General features: G+C 35.1%; 1 protein-coding gene across 1 annotated transcript; it reads right to left on the reverse strand.

Moving 5' to 3' along the window:
- Nucleotides 1-5,697: 5,697 nt before the first annotated feature.
- On the reverse strand, nt 5,698-15,154 carry LOC144359258 (uncharacterized). The gene is made up of 6 exons (XM_085498498.1): nt 15,083-15,154; nt 11,391-11,523; nt 9,646-9,785; nt 8,298-8,380; nt 6,730-6,830; nt 5,698-5,957 (listed from the first exon to the last, which is right to left on the reverse strand). The coding sequence occupies exons 1-6, from the start codon at nt 15,149-15,151 to the stop codon at nt 5,698-5,700; spliced, it is 786 nt and encodes a 261-aa protein (XP_085354624.1). The 5' UTR covers nt 15,152-15,154.
- Between the last annotated feature and the right edge of the window lie 918 nt (nt 15,155-16,072).

Here is a 16,072-nt window from a genome sequence, read left to right on the forward strand (position 1 = left end):
GTTATTATTCAGTGTATACTCGTTATTATACACTGCATACTCGTTATTATACACTGTATTATCGTTATTATACACTGCATACTCGTTATTATTCAGTGTATAGTCTATATTATACGGTGCTTACTCGTTGTTATACACTGTATACTCGTTATTATTCAGTGTATAGTCTTTATTATACGGTGCTCACTCATTATTATACACTGTATACTCGCTATTATACATCGCTTACTCGTTATTATACATCGCTTACTTGTTATTATACACTGTATACTCGTTATTATACACTGTATACTCGTTATTATACACTGCATACTCGTTATTACACACTGGTAACTTGTTATTATACAGTACATACTCGTTATTATACAGTGCATTGTGTGCATACACATTGTACAATTCAAATTCGTTAATAAACAATGCATTGTCATTGTTTTATACATCATCCCAGAATACAATGCAATATGTCAATTCAGTGCGCATGTGCTAGTTGTTCTGTTTACTGAACTGCATGTTTGATTAGCTTTTGCGCCACGTAAGCAGCAATGGAAGAGATGGAATCCTCTATGATGAATATCCTGGTCAGTCTCAATTTGCAATCATTGAAAAGTAAGTTTGAAAGGGAAAGAATAACACCTGATATAATTTGTAAACTGTCCATTCCACAAATGGAAACACTAGGTGTCATCAATTCAAGCGATATGATGAAACTAAGAGTTGCATGTTCAACATATGGAGGACAATCGCCTATGATACAAGGACGTGAATTCTCAATCCCTAAATTTGTTTTAGAAAACTTACTGGATGAAGATTTTACCATAAAGGAGATTTCAACGATTCTGACTGTTTCCGAAAGTACAGTTTATCGACGAATGTCGAAATACGGTTTGAGTAAAGTGAATTTTACAGAGATATCTGATGTTGAACTAGATGCTAAAATACTGAATATAACAAGAGATTTCCCATACTGTGGAGAAAACATGCTTAGGCAATTACTTCTTAGTCGACATTCCATAAAGATTCAACGCATGCGATTAAGAGACAGTGTACACAGAGTAGACGAGGATGGAGTCATCAGCAGAAGGATTACACAACTGCATAGGAGAGTTTATAATGTTAAAGGCCCTAATCATTTGTGGCATGTGGACACAAACCATAAATTGATTCGATGGTATATAGTAATATTTGGTTCAATTGATGGGTTTAGTCGTTTGCCCACCGTTCTAGCTTGCCTCAATAATAATAAGTCTGATACTCTTCTGCATCACTTTAAAATAGGTGTTGAGCAGTATGGTTGCCCAAGTCGTGTCCGCTCTGACAAAGGTCTAGAAAATGTGGGTATAGCTGATTTCATGCTTTCAGAAAGAGGGGTAGGTAGAGGAAGTATGATAACTGGCAAGAGTACCCACAACCAACGCATTGAACGACTATGGAAAAACGTTTTCAGTGGTGTACTGAGTATTTACTACCAGTTGTTCTATCATATGGAGGACTGTGGTGTTTTGAATCCTTTAGACACCATGCATATTGTTGCGTTGCATTACGTCTTTCTGCATAAGATTGACGAGAAATTGGAAATTTGGCGACAAGCATGGTCACAGCACAGAATGAGAACCACGAGAACTTCACCTCTCCGTTTGTGGGTTTCAGGTCAGCTCCAGAATCCAATGGGAATTGAACTAAGGTCCACAGAAATTGTTAATTATGGGGCAGAGGGGATTATCTATGATGAAGAAGAAGACGTAAACCCAAGACCAATTTTGAATACACCATCATATGAATTGTCACCACAATGCAGGGATCACCTTGGTGCAGCTATTCCAAGAGACTGGACTTCTGACAATTATGGAGTGGATATCTTCATGTTAGCTATACAAATAATCAACAACCATAATGTAAACCAAGGTTATAGGTAGTAACATTTAGACAATGGTAGTATGTTCCTCTATTTAAGGATAAAACGAGGTTGCCATAATTTCGGTACAATACATTTTTGGGAAGGGATGTCTCCACTGGGTACATGTTTATTAAGGCTATGGACCTTGCACATGTCGGTATTGTGGCACACTATTTTACAGTTTCTGTTTTTTGTGAACAATTCGGATATTGTTAATGAAACCCTATTTGCTCTTATCACATGGCGGCCATTACTGAATATTAATTGATTTTCATGCCTTGCTTTCGTCTTGACATATTGGTGGCGGATAATATGTATCCTTTCATTGCATGGAACGTGAAAGCAAGGCTTGGAACACAAATTAGTCAGCAATGGCCACCGCATGATAACAGCTAACTGTGATGTCATTTGTTACATTTTTGCCAAACAGCATGCGAATGTCCGATATATTTAGTAACTGTACCATATTTGATCTTTGGAAATGAAAATAAACAACTGTGCCCGCCTATCACGTTGGAGTTTGATCCCAGAGTGTGGAAACTAATTTCCATAATAGTGGAAATGTTCTTGGTTATACAGTAACTTTCAGAAGTGTGCTGATTTCATCTTGAGTGATGGTTTACTATACATGGGTATTAGTAGAGGTATTGGTCAGACAAAGCCTCCGTTTGTATTTTGGGTGACATTGACATTTTAAACAGTCTGCAAAATAAAATAACATTTATCATGCTTATGTTCAACGTATGCATCAGTTTTGAAAAAAATCTGTCCATGCATGACTGATAACTGGTTCCGGAATGGTGACAATTTGCGATTTTGATGCATTTTTTACTTCCGTGTGCGAAACATAAAAAGGTCTGTGCGTTCTGTCTGTATTTTGCTAATTTGGTGATATCTTAAGAACCGTTGAACACACTTGACACTTGTACATAGATGCATTAGGGGTGATGCACATGGCTGATTAAGTTATGGTTAAAATATATTCAAATTATCTAATTTGCATAATAATTAGTCTAATTATAGCTATTTTGGTGATATCTGAGAAACCATTCAACACATTTCAATAAAACTTGGTACAAATTTGGATAATGTGCAGACGTAATTACGTTTTGGTTGAAACCAATTTTCATTAAATCATGTAGAACGGCCAAATTTCAGCTAACTGTTCTACATGGTTTAATGAAACTTTGTAAATAGATGCATTAGGTTGATGCACACACCTGGTTAGTTTAAGCTGGAAGTTTATGCAAATTAGTTATTTAATTTGCATAATGATTATCCAAATTGTAGCTACGATATTGATCTCATGAACTATTCTACATATTGCAGTAAACCAGGTACACAGATTGGGTGTAGACATGATTAGATTATAGTGGGAATTAGCCATTTTTAGCAGTTTCACTGAATTTTTTAAAACACCATCACAGTTTCTTAATTCTCTGTTGTCAGCAAGTACACTCAAGTTATTCAAAGATGTATATAGGGTGGATGCAGTGTAGTTTTTCCCCCATTTGTCTTGTCAGCAATTATACTATTTCTAATTCTCACACAGCTTTCTTTGTTTTGTTTTAAAATGGCTGCCATTAGGCCATCTTGAATTTTACCATGTAAAAAATTTACATGCATATGTATCCAAAGTTGTATATGTGTATGATGTTTGAACTTGATCGGTCCAGGTATGTCTGAGGTACAGGTGTTTAAAGTCTGTGTATAACAGATTCCTCTTGCTCCAAGACCATGTATGTGGACAGCAAAAGGTATAATGCAATGAATGCAATTTAATACAAATGCATTTTAACATGTTCTATAATGGTTAAATGAAAAAAAAATGTATTCATTCAGGGGGAAGTAAGATTGTAAACTGTAATTCGTAACACAATCATGCATAATAGCTTTGCTAAATGGGCTTGAATGAAAATTGCTGCTACATTTTATGTCAACATAATATACTTTATTGTATAACCCAAAACAGAAATGTCAAACTAAACTAAACTAAACTAAAATGTTCTATTACATTCATATACTGTAGAAATACAAATTATTCACGCAATTTCATGTAATTTTCAGAAAATAAAATTGGCTTGAAAATCAGGTTTTACAAAATGCACCCATTACCTATCACTTTTTCAATGTGCGTTAGGATTCTAAATATGCTTGTGATTCCTTGAAGTTTTATGATACTAGACGGTTATTGTAATGCAATAAACAACAATTCAATTGTGCAAAATGTATGTAAAAATATTTGTGTGAACATTTTAAGTTCTACATATAACACTCTACATTGTTGAGGGAATGTATTGGATTTAGTGCCTAAAATCTATGGACAACATCTGGGTATGCTTAGGAAAATCAACCAATGGTTTTATTCAATACAAACATTTCAATTATAATAATGTACCGGTAATTGTGTTTTTGGAGTGAATTAGTGTCCAATGACAAGTTATATCACATCATGTCTATTTCATCACTATGTCCATGTAACATGCAGTGTGCATTGACAAAAAACATCTTAAACAAGTCATTGTTAATGACACACTCCCCGTCCAGAATTTTTTGATCTGACATATCAATTTGATGCTAATGAAGTCATTGAGATTAGATTGAAACCATTAATAGGAGATGGATTTGTAAAAAAATATGATTTAGTGCTTTTACACAAGAATTGGACATTGGGCAGTCACATTGAATCAAATTACAAAAATAATGTTCATGTTGATTTATCTATTGGTATACTGTCTTTGTACAAAATTTAAAGAGAAACGTTCATTGCATTCAAGATAAAGCAGCATGGGTACCATGAAAAACAAGATGGCCGTCAGTTGGCTATATATGTTCGAATCACGAAAAAAAATGATGTGCACCTACAACCCAATATGTATGATCATCATACAAACTTTGATCCAAATCGGCTCAGTCATCTGCGGACACGTTTAGGTATCAGAAATAGCAAATTTTACATCCAAAATGGCCACCAGTCGGCCATTTTTTCTCCGATCATAAAGTAACTTGACGCGCATATGTAAGACATTATGAATTATCTTCTTTAAGTTTGAATGAAATCCGTCAATGGGTGTCCGAGATATAGCCTCGGACGTATGTACGGATGGACGGAACAAGCCCAAATTAATAGTCCATTTTCGGACTTCGTCCGAACGGGGACTAACTATAGCAATCCACAAACTGTAAGCTAACTTTCTCCATTTGTTTAATGAAAATTTAGATGAGGATGTTAGAATTTAAGAGTAAATATTTTTTTGCTGAAATTCAAAAGAAATGTATATGTATGTTCAAAGTGAAGAGCTCAGCATCTTGATGCATAAATGTTAATTAAAGAAATCTTAGCAGTAGTGAACAAGTGGAACAATTTGTTGGCAGCCTGGATTACCATACAAAGTCTAACAGTTAAATTTGAACTTGAGAGCATTCATGTAGCTTTGTTGGGATCATTAGACTAATATGTGAAATACTTGATTGTCTGAATGTGTGTACATTGAAAGAAAAAAATGAGAATGCACCAGCAAAACCATTCCGTAGAACCCAATTCAATCGTCTTAGCAGATTAAAATCAAACACTTAATCAAATGATTGTGCTTTGGAAGTGCTGAAAGTCCCACGACCCCAATAGAGGTTTAAGAATGGTACAATTTATAAACAACTTTAAATACAAAAAGATGTTTAGGATATTTTGTATGTACCGGTAATAAACATTATGATATGATGTATGCACAATTGTCATTTGTATATCCATTAGGGATAACTATTTGACAACACATTAATGGGAAACTCTCATATATGTATTAAAATCATATGTTACCATAGAATTTACTTGTAAATGCATAGTCATATAAAGTATGCATTAGTTCAGTTGATAACAACTCATGTTCAATACTAGGTATTGGTAATTTAAGTTTATTAATGCATGTATCTGCCTCAGGTAGAAAGGACTCTTTATATTCAACAAATTCTATCGAAGGATGAGTGCCAAAACCCAACACTGGCTCTTGAACTGATCCTGTTGCAAATGACAGAACATCCTCCAAAGTAACATGATCTCTTCTATTACCTAAACAACAGAAAAAAGTTGTTACTAGCAAATTATTGAGTATGCAGGAAACTGTAATGATACATTAAGCACATTTCTGCAGTTCCTGGGATTGCACCATTGAATCATGGAAATGTCATTTGAATGAACAGCCCACTGCTCATTATGTATTCAAAACTTACTGCCAATCCTACATTGTATGTTTTAGCATATTATGTACACATTATCTCTACCTTGAACGGACATATTTGTAACACTTTGATTTGAATAAATCTATATGATTGACAGTCATTTAGAAGAATTGTATCTTGTTTTCTCGTCCACTTTTAGATGAAAATTACGCTTTAATCTTGTTCAACTAATAATCTAATGCCAAAATCATATTCTACAAATATTCATGAATGTATGCAACAGAAAAAACAGTCCTCTATGCATTCTGATTATACAATCCATTATTCCAACCAGATGTGTTAACATTAGGTGTGATTTTCATACTGAAATCTGATTACCAAATTTTCCTGTTACACTCAAAGCTATGGTTTAAAAGCTCATTCCAGAAGCTAAATATTATAGCAGTAATAAGACCCAAGATCAAAGAAGGCTTAGAATGAGTGCCATGCTGAAGATAATGAACATAAATGTCCAAAAAATTAAAATCAATTAATAATAATCATGCAAGTTGTCAGTTATCAGTGCCCCCCTTCCCTCCACCACACACATGGTAGTCCCAATGTTTGCACAATTTTTCTCCTTAGCTCTAAAGCTTAGCTATGGTGGATTGTTGGATACTTACTTGCAAGTTCACGCAGATATTTAATAAAGACAGCATACACTTCCCCTTCAAATCGCCTTTTATTTGACCCAACTTCACTGAACTCAGGGACCAACACTGTGCTCTCGCTGTCGCTCGCAAATGTCGTAAATTACGAAATTTGGACGAGATTTACGAACAAAATAAATATCTATTAGTAGGATTTACGAACACATTTTGTACAAAATACCCTCGCAAATCGCCCTCATTTAATTGTCAAGACTCGACTGTGATCATCACGCGTGTTACGGTTTGAGTGATTGTCATTTTAAAGTTAAACAATGTCCCGTTACTTCTAAGATTGCAACAATTGTAACATGGTGATCGCGATCAACACGGAACTGGCATTGAATGTATTTTTCCACTCTAAAGTTATTTTGGTGTCATCGCACATGCGTAGTTTAGTCGACATGTTTTTCAAGATACCCCGCGACATTACTCTCAGTATGGAACGGTTTCATGTCGCCCTTATCAAACATGTGATTTGTTTATTTATTGAAAATGGAGACTACGTCAAAAAGGAGCAGACAACTGCTCGACGAGTATTTTTCACGACGAGATGGAGAAATCGCTAAATCGTGTTCAGAACCAGAAACATATGGGTGTCCTAACCCTGACAGCATCAAGAAACGGAAAGTTGATCGTACTGCAGCACGATTTCAGAAATAATGGAAGGTTAGCTGCGGTTCCGTAGCGCTTTGGTGCGACATACAATCTAGTTTTGCCCTACCAATTTCATTCGGACGTCTTGTTTTTATTTTTGTTGTTGTATGTCGAACATGGGCCGGCCAGTGTCTGTCACGTAAATAATGCGGTCGGCAACATAGGGCTATTATTCCACAGCTAATGGAAGGTGAGACAATGTTAGCGAATCGATCGAAAAATACTATAATTTGTGTAACATTCTTACCGGGCATTCTTAGCATTGAGATCGAAAGTTACTTTAGTTACTTTTTCACTTTAATTCAGAAATTTCGATGAAAATAAATAGTCATTTTGTGTCGTCATATACGTCAACATGCGGGTTTGCATGATGAGCACGGGAGATTACTTCATAATAATATTGATTGGCATAGTTTTTTTCTGAGAAATTTCCCGTGAAAATTTATTCACAGACTTGTGTTCTAGGCAGTGAACTTTTGAATGATAACTATTTTCCCCACTGTTAACAATGTGAGCTTATCATGAATATGTTTAATTAATACTGAGTTATTCAAATAAAGGTTCTGGTGTCTACATATTATATTTTGTTGTGATGTTTTGTTGTACCATCATAAATGGTACATTTTGTGGAGCAGACTGCCTAATTTGATGTCATGAAATTACACACAAAATTAGAGCTCAAGTTGCACCAGCAAGCACCATTTTCAGCATGCTGTTCTTGTTTTCGGCGGACGACAGATGGGACACCTCCCTCTCCTTCTCTCTTCCCCGTTGTGCTCGGTCGCGGGAAAATGCTCCGCAGTTTCCAGACAAAGTTTACTAATACTTTTTTTTCTTGATTAGTAAATTTACTATTACCTAGCAAATTCCAGAGAGAGCCCAGCAACAGCAATTTTAGATTTGGGAAGGTCAATGCACTAGACGGATTGTGGATAAATAAATGTTGCAAGGTCGGCAGCTTAATACATAACTGCAAAAAAGAAAATAAAGAAACAAGTCATTGTTAATGACACGTCCTCCTTCAAATTCTGGGTGATACTGGCATTGAGGACATTGACATAATGGTATCAAGTCTTCGTGCTTTGAACAAAAACAATGTGAATGTCATGTCCAGTCACCCGTTTGTTGCTTTAGTATGCAGCCAAGCAGTGCAGTAATTCTTTCCAACTTAAGCACACTGCAAGTGCAATTATACTTGTTCACCAAATAGAATGGATTTTGTAACCAATTTTGATAAATGTATTACTTAAAGGCATGTGCAGCATAAATGTCATAAATGCACTCTAAATCAAAGAGTGCAAAAGTTGAAAACATACACAGCCAGATATGCACATGTGTACCCACCATGTCCTATTTTATCTTCCTGACCTTACTAATGCATTGTGAGAAAGTTGTTGCAAGTAGGTAATGGGCTTTGCAACACTGTAGCAACAAAGTAACAGTTGTTCAAGATATGCAAATTAGTGATCTCACTATGACACATAAATTTTGTTTAAAAAACATATAAACCATTTTTTGACAAAAATTAGAATCATGATCTAAATGAATATTAAGCATATGCATGAGAAGATGTATGTGTGTGAAGTTCGAACTTGATTGATGTCGCAGATATGGATCCAGAACTGAATTCGGCCATTTTGAACCCGATCCACACAAAAAATATGACATGCATCAAGGTCCTATTATGTTTAATGTATGTACCAAATTTGAACAAAATCCGTTTAAAAAATATGCATCAAGATCCTATTATGTTTAATGTATGTACCAAATTTGAACAAAATCCGTTTATGCATGCCTGAGATCCGTTTCCGGAATGGTGAAAATGTGTGATTTTGATGCATTTTCGGCCTTAAAATTGCCGCCATTCAGCTATCAATCGGATCATGAAACAAATGCATGTGCATATGTCCCATATAATGTGTAATGTATGAGTGAAGTTGAAATTGATCGGTCCATGCATGTCCGAGATACAGGCGAGGACGGACACACAGACGCACGCACAGAGCACAATCCACAAGTCCCCGTTTTCGGACTATGTTCAAACGGGGACTAACAAGTCATGACATAGCCACTATACAATTCAATTTAATGTAAGTTTACAGCACATGTATGTTACATGATACATATGTCACAGATTTTGAATCGATCTGGTATCTAGAATGAAAACTGGAAACAAATACTTTTCCATTCAGGGCAAATACTATGTATAACAACTATACGTTAGTTTAATTATACCTGATATATTCCCAATTTGTCCAGTCCATGCTTTAACTGTTGAATACATGGACAAGAGGAATCTGTATCCATAAATAGTTCTTGTCTAATATCTTCAGAAAGAAACTGCGGTAATTGTCCATTTTGCAACATACTGAGAGCTATACCAGAATACAAACAATAATTAGTACATGATTTACTTGAGTTTAATATAGGCGGCTACTCATAAATGAAAATACCCAGAATTTACTAGCAATAAAATCAATCAAAAAATCAGATATCAAATGAGTGAAGACAAAAACAAACGTATTGGGTAAAGACCATGTTCTTCTTTTTGCACTGAAGAACATGGAATTATTCTAAAAATAGCAATTTTTGAAAGTTGTTAGGTCAATTTGCTCAAAATACTATACTTTAAACACATGAAAAAACGCTGTTTTGTGTTATCATGGAAATGTATTTTAAATGCTTTTACATAAGCCAAAAACATCATACTATTTATGACCAACTTTTTCAAAATTGATGTGTACCTGACTTCTACCTTTATATACAATTGAACTGCAGGTCACCAAAAGTTGAGAAAATACATGCATTAGCTGTTAGTATATTCAGAAAATTGCAATAAAATGAGTGGTCATCAGTTATTTTTCCATGGTAACTGAGTATGTAAATTATCAATCAAGTGATAGAGCAATTCATAAACATTCCCATGATATTCTATGTATGTACTAAGTCTGAATGTAATGAAGCCTAAATGGGATTTTGCTGTAGTTTTCAAGAAGAAGTTTAAAATATCAAAGAAAGCTTAGAAAGAACACCTGTGTGCTTGTGAGAATCAGAAACCGTAATGTTTTACAGCACAAATGGGAAACACTACATATCACCCTACATACCCATGAGCGCATAAATCTTTGAATAACTATGAGTGTACTTTTTAACAATTGGTATATGACAACTTAGATAATTAATATGCACAAATTCCCACTATCATCTAATAATGTCTATGTATTACATCCAATGCATTTGTTTACAAAGTTTCATTGAAATATGTTGAACGGTTCTATAGATACCAGTGAAACAGCTGTAAATTAGTTAAAAATATCTAGAAACGTTCATGAGATATCACTGAAATAGCTACAAATGGTTGATTAGTATGCAAATTAGATAATTTGTATAGATTGCCACTATGACAGCACCGAAATAACCTGATTAGGTATGTGCATCATTTCATGTGTACCAGGTCTCATTGAAATATGTTGAATGGTTCACTAGATATCAGCATAGTGGCTACAATTAGGCTAACCAAAAACTAAATCTGATCTGCCCATTATCCCAGACCATCTACATACCAAGTTTCATTGAAATCCAAACCATTCATCATCCATACATACAGGTTTTAAACATCCAAGTGGTATCATTCAAATTGAACTAACAATTTTACCATATATTTGTAGTTGCGATTCTATCAAGCTGTTAGGAATGAAGGGAGGAACTCCTGACAAAATAACCTTAGTAGCTGGTTTAGTCAAAGGTTCAACATGAACGAGAATATCTCCAATGTCAGTAATACTGGCAGCACAAACTTGCTCGACAGAGCTCAAAGAATCAAGAAACACAATAACACTGCCGTTGGCTCTTGAAGCAGACAGACAGACAGACAGACAGACAGACAGACATGATAACCACAAAGACTCCCTTTTTGTGCATCGCACACGTGAGACAAAAGTGACAATCATATGACACAAGTAGATTAAGAATTAACATACCCATGATTACACCAATAGTCATATAATCACTGGACATAAACATCTTCTTCCCATTATCAAAGTAGGTCTCTTTGATCTCTCTTAAAATGAGAGCAAAAAATTCCTTCCTAGGACCTCCATAATCCTTGGCTTTCTGAATGTAATGAAAGTAAAAAGCAATATTTAGGCTATAAATGTTAAAGAATAGAGGAATATGCTAATCAGTGTTTACTGGTATTGTGCTAACATATACATGTAAGTACATTATATGTATTATAATTGTCAAAACAAGCATCAAAGATGCATAGTCCCCGTTGTGTAGTATTAGAAGAATGTAGTGATTTTTCACTGCTGGTGATCAGTAAGGTGTGCTTTTGGTTGAATTGTTATATTTTGAATCCAACCTGCAAAAAAGGACATGCGAAAGTTGCGAAATAGCCAAAATAGCAGATTTTGACTAAGTTTTAGCATGCCATTTGGTCATCTTGAATGATGGCCATTTTGAATCCAATCTGCAAATCGAAGAAAGCTAAGAAAAAACTCCTATGTGCTCTGTGAGAATCAGAAACAGCGTTGAAGTTGACGGTTCATGAGATATCACCGAAATACCTACAATTTGACTAATCATGCAAATTAGATAATTAGGATTGATTTCCACTATAACATAATCAGGTAAGTACATCACCCCAATCCATCTATGTACCAAATTTTATTGAAATATGTTGAACGGTTCTTGAGATATCACCAAAATAGCCTAAATTTACCTAATTTTTATGCAAATTAGATTATTAACATACATACATACAGACAGGGTAACCGCAAAGACTCCCATTGTGTGCTTTGCACATGGCCATGTTCTTCTTTTTGCACTGAAGAACATGGAATTATTCTAAAAATAGCAATTTTTGAAAGTTGTTAGGTCAATTTGCTCAAAATACTATACTTTAAACACATGAAAAAACGCTGTTTTGTGTTATCATGGAAATGTATTTTAAATGCTTTTACATAAGCCAAAAACATCATACTATTTATGACCAACTTTTTCAAAATTGATGTGTACCTGACTTCTACCTTTATATACAATTGAACTGCAGGTCACCAAAAGTTGAGAAAATACATGCATTAGCTGTTAGTATATTCAGAAAATTGCAATAAAATGAGTGGTCATCAGTTATTTTTCCATGGTAACTGAGTATGTAAATTATCAATCAAGTGATAGAGCAATTCATAAACATTCCCATGATATTCTATGTATGTACTAAGTCTGAATGTAATGAAGCCTAAATGGGATTTTGCTGTAGTTTTCAAGAAGAAGTTTAAAATATCAAAGAAAGCTTAGAAAGAACACCTGTGTGCTTGTGAGAATCAGAAACCGTAATGTTTTACAGCACAAATGGGAAACACTACATATCACCCTACATACCCATGAGCGCATAAATCTTTGAATAACTATGAGTGTACTTTTTAACAATTGGTATATGACAACTTAGATAATTAATATGCACAAATTCCCACTATCATCTAATAATGTCTATGTATTACATCCAATGCATTTGTTTACAAAGTTTCATTGAAATATGTTGAACGGTTCTATAGATACCAGTGAAACAGCTGTAAATTAGTTAAAAATATCTAGAAACGTTCATGAGATATCACTGAAATAGCTACAAATGGTTGATTAGTATGCAAATTAGATAATTTGTATAGATTGCCACTATGACAGCACCGAAATAACCTGATTAGGTATGTGCATCATTTCATGTGTACCAGGTCTCATTGAAATATGTTGAATGGTTCACTAGATATCAGCATAGTGGCTACAATTAGGCTAACCAAAAACTAAATCTGATCTGCCCATTATCCCAGACCATCTACATACCAAGTTTCATTGAAATCCAAACCATTCATCATCCATACATACAGGTTTTAAACATCCAAGTGGTATCATTCAAATTGAACTAACAATTTTACCATATATTTGTAGTTGCGATTCTATCAAGCTGTTAGGAATGAAGGGAGGAACTCCTGACAAAATAACCTTAGTAGCTGGTTTAGTCAAAGGTTCAACATGAACGAGAATATCTCCAATGTCAGTAATACTGGCAGCACAAACTTGCTCGACAGAGCTCAAAGAATCAAGAAACACAATAACACTGCCGTTGGCTCTTGAAGCAGACAGACAGACAGACAGACAGACAGACAGACATGATAACCACAAAGACTCCCTTTTTGTGCATCGCACACGTGAGACAAAAGTGACAATCATATGACACAAGTAGATTAAGAATTAACATACCCATGATTACACCAATAGTCATATAATCACTGGACATAAACATCTTCTTCCCATTATCAAAGTAGGTCTCTTTGATCTCTCTTAAAATGAGAGCAAAAAATTTCTTCCTAGGACCTCCATAATCCTTGGCTTTCTGAATGTAATGAAAGTAAAAAGCAATATTTAGGCTATAAATGTTAAAGAATAGAGGAATATGCTAATCAGTGTTTACTGGTATTGTGCTAACATATACATGTAAGTACATTATATGTATTATAATTGTCAAAACAAGCATCAAAGATGCATAGTCCCCGTTGTGTAGTATTAGAAGAATGTAGTGATTTTTCACTGCTGGTGATCAGTAAGGTGTGCTTTTGGTTGAATTGTTATATTTTGAATCCAACCTGCAAAAAAGGACATGCGAAAGTTGCGAAATAGCCAAAATAGCAGATTTTGACTAAGTTTTAGCATGCCATTTGGTCATCTTGAATGATGGCCATTTTGAATCCAATCTGCAAATCGAAGAAAGCTAAGAAAAAACTCCTATGTGCTCTGTGAGAATCAGAAACAGCGTTGAAGTTGACGGTTCATGAGATATCACCGAAATACCTACAATTTGACTAATCATGCAAATTAGATAATTAGGATTGATTTCCACTATAACATAATCAGGTAAGTACATCACCCCAATCCATCTATGTACCAAATTTTATTGAAATACGTTGAACGGTTCTTGAGATATCACCAAAATAGCCTAAATTTACCTAATTTTTATGCAAATTAGATTATTAACATACATACATACAGACAGGGTAACCGCAAAGACTCCCATTGTGTGCTTTGCACATGGGAGCAAAAAAAAAGGATGTGCACCAAGGCCCCATTTTGATCAATGTATGTACCAAGTTTGAACGTAATCCGTACATGCACGACCAAGACTCAATTCCAAAATGGCCAAAATAGTGGATTTTGACACATTTTTAACACTAAAATGGGCACCAGTCGGCCATCTTGAATCGGATCACAAACAAATGGACGTGTATATGTATCCCAAGTAGTATGAGGTGTGTATGAAATTTGAACAAGATCGGTCCAGGCATGTGCAAGATACGGGTTCGGACGGACGCACGCACTGAGGTCAAACTACAAGTCCCCATTTCAGACTTCGTCCGACAGGGACTAATAAGTTATACTTTCGAATAACAATATAGTGAATAATATCTCTAGTTTATGTCTGCTTCTATTGGGAGGAGATGTGGTAATAAAAAGCATTGAATCTTCAGTAAAGCGACAGGTGGCTGACTAGCAACTTTGTGACTGAGGTGGCTCTCCAGGGTGAATGATGCCATGCACACCTAACTAAGTAACCTTATACAGAAATGCCCCCTATTGTTTCAGACTATCATCTGGTGGGACTAAAACACTAAAACAAATTTACCTCTCCATAAAATTCCACTTCTAGTGTAGTTCTTAGCTGATTTATATCTAGCTGACTGATCTCAGACATTCCAGTTTCTTTTAATGAAACTCTATCGACACAGATAATAGATGTATCTTCTTCATCACACTGATCCATTGTTTGTATTTCTAAGCTTCTTCCCAGCATTATTTTGGACTGGTAAAACCTTAGTATTTCTACTGGATCTCTGATATTATTTTGTAAGCAATATTGCACTGTCAGTTGTACAGTTTCATCTACAGTAGATGAATCTTCTACTGCAATCATCTGTAAATATAGTCAGCCCTAACATGTGTCAAGTCTTTTATTAGTCTGGATACTGACTACTGAAGTATGTGATATTTTCATGTCAAAGGTTGAAGCCTACTTTTGAATTAATGACTTAAAATATATCATTATGTATCATATGTCTGTTGGTGTTATGTGCTAAATCTGTACACAATTAATGTCTAAAGTAAATGTCCCTGTAGGGATTCCTCATTATCAACTACAAAATCATTTTGAATGAAATCACTTGTGGTCATATCAGGAAGGTCTGGTACATAATTATAACATGTGAAAAATGTGAAATTTCATTAACACTAAAACATACTTACAGGGTTAATGACGTCTTCTCTTATATTTTGAATGTCCGATTCAACTACATGTACTATATTATCATGTGTCCTGTTATCACTTGTCCTGAAGAATAAATTATTTATGGCCATTTGTATACAGTAAAACCTGTCAAAACCGACCCCTGGATAAACCGACCTACTGTCAGAACCGACCGATTTATGTAGTCCCAAAATTTCTCCATAGACACCTATGTTAAAACAACCTGTGAAATCCGACCACTGTCTACTCCGAACTCCGACCGCATTGATCGGTCCCAGGTCCAATATTCACACTGAATACATCGGCCATCCGACCAGTTGCACCATATCCGCTATCTAGTAATCCGGTGTGCCCGACCTAAAAAGTGTGCAT

The sequence above is a fragment of the Saccoglossus kowalevskii genome, chromosome 4, assembly GCF_978046115.1.
Source record: "Saccoglossus kowalevskii chromosome 4, keSacKowa6.1, whole genome shotgun sequence".
In the NCBI taxonomy this organism is placed as follows: Eukaryota; Metazoa; Hemichordata; class Enteropneusta; family Harrimaniidae; genus Saccoglossus; species Saccoglossus kowalevskii.